Consider the following 5,752-nt stretch of genomic DNA (forward strand, 5'->3'; position numbering starts at 1 on the left):
AAATGAAATTTACGCCCATGGGTGGGATGAACTGGGAAAACATGCAGTGGGTCAAACCACTGTGAGGAAGGAGGGAGGGGGGAACTTAACTGTTTCTAAATGCATTTTTGCGGGTTTTTTTCTACTTACACTATTATTTAGGTAAACATACAAATATTTCTCACAATAGAGAGTGCGATATTTTGTAAAAGAAATTTGGGAGGGGACAACCCTCCGATGGGGGGGACATGTCCCCTCCGGCCGCTCTGGGATTTACGCCTATGTATGAGCAGGAAACTGTGCCACGTTTCTCACTTTCGGTTTTGCGGTGTGCGCTTCTGGGGTGTTTTCTTTCATGGAACACTGCATTTATTAACTCTGTTTGCTCCTGCATTCGGGTCCTTTCACTCACTGTTTCTGACAGAAGAATCGCATCGAGTTCCTTTCCTCTCTCTCTCTCTCTCTCTCGCGCTGCCTTCATCTCAGGAAGTAATTCTCTCCTTCTCCTTGAAATCTTCACCAATGTTCTCCTATGATGAAACTTCTGCAGCTTGTGTTCAGAGCTGAATTTTGACATGCTGTTTTTGGGGTCATTTCTAGGCGCACCTTAAAACCATTTGCATTTTAATGTTGTTTTATGTTTTTATTGTCTGTAAGTTGATAAATAATTGTTCATCTATATACAGTATCTAGCTAACATTGAAGTTCATGCTTTCTGTTTGCTGTTGGTCTACATAACCAACCATGACACTAAACAAAAACTTATCTACCAACCGACAAAGTGAAGTTATTGATAAATAACTGTTTAATGATTGAGACTCGTAGTCCAGGTTATAAGCCACAGTGAAGCACGGTGGTGGTGGCAGCGTGTCACAAGAAGGAGACATGAAACCAGTAAATTTTTTTTACAGTCTAATTTCTATATCATTTCATCATTTCATAACTGCAAACAATCAGAGTAAAGAGATGTTCCAGTTTCTGTTAATGAAAACTACATAAACTAATAAAAATGTTGTTTGACCATGTAACAGGAACTCTGCACTCTCAGAAGGTGTAGCCATTAATTAGTAGCGCATTTTCTCCTGTTAAGAAACAGAAATATGGAGATGTTTGAGATGTGAGGATTTTCTGTAACTTTCCTTTTCAGAACCATGAGCAGGAACTTCTTGTCCATGAACAGTGAGCTCAGGAAGGGAGACTTTCTGATATCCAACAATGGAGAGTATAAAGCAGTGTTTCAGGTGAGAAAATGCCCTGAAGTCTCCTGAGAGTTTGTTTAGGTTGCTGCTGTAGATAATCTGATCTCTGGCATGTGGTTTCAGGAGGACGGGAACTTTGTGGTCTACGGCTGGAAGCCGATTTGGGACTCGGACACTGCTGGCAAGTCCAACGCCAAAAGGCTGATCATGCAAGAAGACTGCAACTGTGTCATGTATTCAGGCAACAAAGCTTTGTGGCACACCAACACACACCGCAAGAACGTCAAAATGTGCCGTCTGACTCTGAGAAATGACGGCGTCCTGGTTGTGGATAACGACGGGAAAGAGCTGTGGAAATCTACCAAGTAAAATTAAAATGTAATGACATTAAACTTCTTTTCTCTTCTATCAGTGATAAAGAGTCAATAAAGTACAAGAATCTGGCAACCTCTGTGTGATTACTGTCTGGCTATTAGATCTAATTTACACACACACACACACACACACAATCAAATTCCTAAAATCAGTGCTTGAATTGAGGGGGGTATTTTGCAACCTACCACCTCAACAACTGGGGACCCCCCATAAGACTTGACTCAATTCGAGCACTGCCTAAAACTCAAACACTTAAATACGACTCCGTGTGATGAATTCAAGGAAAGTCACGTTAACAAACAGCTGAAATGAAATTAGCATGTGATGTGCAGTGTCAGCACTTTTCCTCTGGCAGTGTCTTCACCCACTGAGGATTATTATGTAGAAACTGAAATCAGAGTCAATGAGTGAAAGAACCAAATAAAAGAATTCTGAAAAAACTATAAAAAGTTGTATCACATGCAGAGATGAGTGTGAGAGCGATTCCTTCAAAGGTTGCTTTATTGCCATGTTACATTAGACTTTATTTTTAACAAAAAAGACTAATAAAACAATGTCCCACACACACACACACACACACACACACACACACACACACACACACAGGCACTACTCTGCCACAGTGCAGTTTAGATGTTACATGATGTACCCCATATAAAAACCAATCAGAATAAGAGAATGTTCCTGTTCTTGTTCCCCAAAAACTTGATAAACTGGGACGCTGCTTGATCATGTAACAGCAGGCATCACCAGAACATCTTTAGATCTTCAGATCTACACAAATGAGTCTGCATCATCAGGTAGGTGTGTAAAACTATTTCTATATAATCAGTAACCTGGTGTGTTTACGCTCAAATATCCTGCAGTAAGAAGGAATAATGGAGACGTTTGAGATGAAGTGAGATGTTTTTGTGACTTTACTTTTCAGAACCATGAGCAGGAACTTTTAGTCCATAAACTTTTGAGCTTGAGAAGGGAGCCTTCGTGTTATCCGTATCTGTACTTTACTGAAGTGTTTCTATTCAGGGAGATTTTTACTGTAACTTCACTACATTTCAAAATCAAATCTCTCACTTTATACTACATTTAGTGAAATCAGTTGTTTCTTTTTATTGACGAGGATAAAAACGTGACTGGTGAAACACACAGCGAGTCACCAATCAGGATCGAGCGCACGCTCTGTTTTACACGTGTTCTGATCGACGCTCGGTGTATCTACTGATCACCAACATACAGTTCAGCATCAGTTCAACATCAAGCAGAACATTTAGAGAGGAATAAATGATGAAGAAACTCCAGACTCGAACTCACCACCACACACGTGACCTCTTTTACACGTTTTATTAAAGTAGTTAAAGAGAAGGTTTTGAGTTCATGATCATTATAATAGAAATCAATGAGTGTTTGAGTCATTAATATCATTCTATTAATAGATCAGTGTGCTAAAAGTCACATTCGAGTCTTTTCACATGAACTGAGGGGAATAAGTGAAGAGTCTTGTGATAAAAATGATAAGAACATTATAGTTATAATAAATCACTACTTTGAGACTTAAGTACATTTGAAGGCGAAAACATTTAAACTTTTACTCAAGTGAAAGTTTAAAGAGACACTTTCACTTTTACTGGAGTCACATTTTCTCTACTTTAACTCAACTCCACGTTTTGTGTAGTTCATCCACTGAAGAAAGCTGAGGCTGGAGGAGAGGAAGACCATGGAGCAGGTTTATGGATGCAGTAAGGAAAGACATGTAGGAGGTTGGAAAGATGTCGAGGATGGAGATGGATGATCAGTATGTTGTGATGTTTGAACTAAATGTGATCTTTATCTTGTGTTATTTTGTTCCATGGAGCACCCTGGTCCTGGGGAACGTCATTTTTTTCACTGTGTTCTGTATTCCATAGAGCTGAAATGACCAAATGCTACATGAGTGGACACGAGCTGCTTATGGTCCAATTCATGTTTATTTGTTTTGCGCTTTTAACAATGAACATCATCTCAGAGCAGCGTTACACTGATAATGTGCTGATAAAAATAAATGTTCTCTATAAGTGTAAGTTTGTTACTGATGAACAAGATAGTGGAGACTGTGGTGAAGGAAAAACTCCCTGAGACAGCATGAGAAAGAAACCTTAAGAGGAACCAGACTCAAAAGAGAAACCCGTCCTCATCTGGGTTGCACCGAATGTCCATTTTGATTATTTGAATATTTGATTATTCAGTATGAAATGCGAGAAAAAACTCCTCTAAATTGAAACCATGAGGGATGAAGACCAACGAGTTCAGCCACATGTGCACCATTTCACACACACACACACACACACACACACACACACACACACACACACACATTCAGACACCACGCTGGTGTGTGTTTGTATCAACAATGTTTTTGAATATGCAGCAGTGTTTGTCTGCTTTTGTTAATACTGTGTGTGTGTGTGTGTGTGTGTGTGTGTGTGTGTGTGAGAGAGACAAGAATAACAACTTCACACACTATGATATGAAGTGTGTGTTATTTTAATAGAAAATATTGCTCTTTTCACGCAGATAATCCACATACAGTCGAGGAGGAATTACAGCAGTGTTTTGAACCTGTTTTACAGAAAATCTAAAAAATTCTGTAGAAAATTGTGAAGAGAATATAAAAAGTTCCTTCACTTCCTAAACCACTTTATTACAGATCTGTGGCTCAGAGTGCAGTCATGATTTGATGATGTAATTACACACACATCAGAGTTCGGAGCTGTTGAGATCTCAGAGACGCTGATGATGGTGGTGTGAGCTGTTGAGATCTCAGAGACGCTGATGATGATGGTGTGAGCTGTTGAGATCTCAGAGATGCTGATGATGATGGTGTGAGCTGTTGAGATCTCAGAGATGCTGATGATGATGGTGTGAGCTGTTGAGATCTCAGAGACGCTGATGATGATGGTGTGAGCTGTTGAGATCTCAGAGACGCTGATGATGATGGTGTGAGCTGTTGAGATCTCAGAGACGCTGATGATGATGGTGTGAGCTGTTGAGATCTCAGAGACGCTGATGATGATGGTGTGAGCTTTTGAGATCTCAGACGCTGATGATGATGGTGTGAGCTGTTGAGATCTCAGAGACGCTGATGATGGTGGTGTGAGCTGTTGAGATCTCAGAGACGCTGATGATGATGGTGTGAGCTGTTGAGATCTCAGAGACGCTGATGATGATGGTGTGAGCTGTTGAGATCTCAGAGACGCTGATGATGATGGTGAGCTGTTGAGATCTCAGAGACGCTGATGATGATGGTGAGCTGTTGAGATCTCAGAGACGCTGATGATGATGGTGTGAGCTGTTGAGATCTCAGAGACGCTGATGATGATGTGAGCTGTTGAGATCTCAGAGACGCTGATGATGATGGTGTGAGCTGTTGAGATCTCAGAGACGCTGATGATGATGGTGTGAGCTGTTGAGATCTCAGAGACGCTGATGATGATGGTGTGAGCTGTTGAGATCTCAGAGACGCTGATGATGATGGTGTGAGCTGTTGAGATCTCAGAGACGCTGATGATGATGGTGTGAGCTGTTGAGATCTCAGAGATGCTGATGATGGTGGTGTGTGTTAGTGATAAAGTGGTGTTTGTTCAGCTTGTCCTTCACCATGTGGTTGTGTGTTCTAAACACGAGAGCACATCCACGTAGACAATCAGGTGGAGTGTGAGATCAAATCCCACCATTTCCACCACTTCATCACCTCCACATGGCTTCATGAGTCACATGATCATCACCTGAAGCACACTGATGCAGCAACAGTATTGAAATCACGTTCGTGTGTAGTGACCTGGTTTAGTGTCTGATCTGTGCCATGGTGTGTTTAATATTAATTATACGTTAGAATGAGCACAGAGTGACCTGATCCTGTTACTGCACACACACACACACACACACACACACACACACACACACACACACACACACACACATGCACACACGTCTAAAATGTGTGCAATTATTTCGTTTATATCATGTTGTTATATCTGTTTACTCTTCTGACTAAATCTTCACATCATTTAATGATTAGAAACTTTATTTTAATATTCATTGATTTGAAACTTTATTCTAACCAAAGGTGTCACGTGAACGTTATTAGAACGTATTATTTAGAACCGATGCCCACGAACCAGCGTCTCTCCGTGTCTGGGGTCCGACAGCAGTGGTCTATCTCT

At 40.8% G+C, this 5,752-nt stretch overlaps 2 protein-coding genes and 1 long non-coding RNA gene across 7 annotated transcripts in view; 2 read left to right on the plus strand and 1 right to left on the minus strand.

Moving 5' to 3' along the window:
• Nucleotides 1-270: 270 nt before the first annotated feature.
• Nucleotides 271-1,614, plus strand: LOC124395774 (mannose-specific lectin 1-like). Of its 3 annotated transcripts, none has more exons than XM_046864602.1 (3): nucleotides 271-468; nucleotides 1,127-1,220; nucleotides 1,302-1,614. In XM_046864602.1, the coding sequence occupies exons 2-3, from the start codon at nucleotides 1,131-1,133 to the stop codon at nucleotides 1,545-1,547; spliced, it is 336 nt and encodes a 111-aa protein (XP_046720558.1). In that variant the 5' UTR covers nucleotides 271-468; nucleotides 1,127-1,130; the 3' UTR covers nucleotides 1,548-1,614. The 3 variants fall into 3 exon arrangements, with proteins under 3 accessions (XP_046720558.1, XP_046720559.1, XP_046720560.1); XM_046864603.1 differs by lacking the exon at nucleotides 271-468 and adding an exon at nucleotides 475-631; XM_046864604.1 differs by lacking the exon at nucleotides 271-468 and adding an exon at nucleotides 654-873.
• A 657-nt stretch (nucleotides 1,615-2,271) lies between these two features.
• Nucleotides 2,272-3,604, plus strand: LOC124396060. Of its 2 annotated transcripts, none has more exons than XR_006927712.1 (3): nucleotides 2,272-2,357; nucleotides 3,226-3,345; nucleotides 3,458-3,604. It is a non-coding gene; the product is annotated as an uncharacterized LOC124396060 (long non-coding RNA). The 2 variants fall into 2 exon arrangements; XR_006927711.1 differs by having other exon boundaries at nucleotides 2,272-2,353.
• A 1,564-nt stretch (nucleotides 3,605-5,168) lies between these two features.
• acadl (acyl-CoA dehydrogenase long chain) overlaps nucleotides 5,169-5,752 on the minus strand; it is a 7,797-nt gene continuing 7,213 nt past the window's right edge. Inside the window, exons 11-12 of one of the 2 annotated variants that reach the window (XM_046865016.1) lie at nucleotides 5,708-5,752; nucleotides 5,169-5,324 (exon numbers count right to left, since the gene is read on the minus strand). The exon at nucleotides 5,708-5,752 is cut by the window's right edge and continues 86 nt beyond it. In XM_046865016.1, the coding sequence (XP_046720972.1) occupies nucleotides 5,745-5,752 (8 nt within the window). In that variant the 3' untranslated portion in view covers nucleotides 5,169-5,324; nucleotides 5,708-5,744. Of the gene's footprint in view, nucleotides 5,325-5,592 lie in introns of those variants that run through there. The other variant, XM_046865015.1, reaches the window with a different exon arrangement.

The sequence above is a fragment of the Silurus meridionalis genome, chromosome 13 (genome assembly GCF_014805685.1).
Source record: "Silurus meridionalis isolate SWU-2019-XX chromosome 13, ASM1480568v1, whole genome shotgun sequence".
Lineage (NCBI taxonomy): Eukaryota > Metazoa > Chordata > Actinopteri > Siluriformes > Siluridae > Silurus > Silurus meridionalis.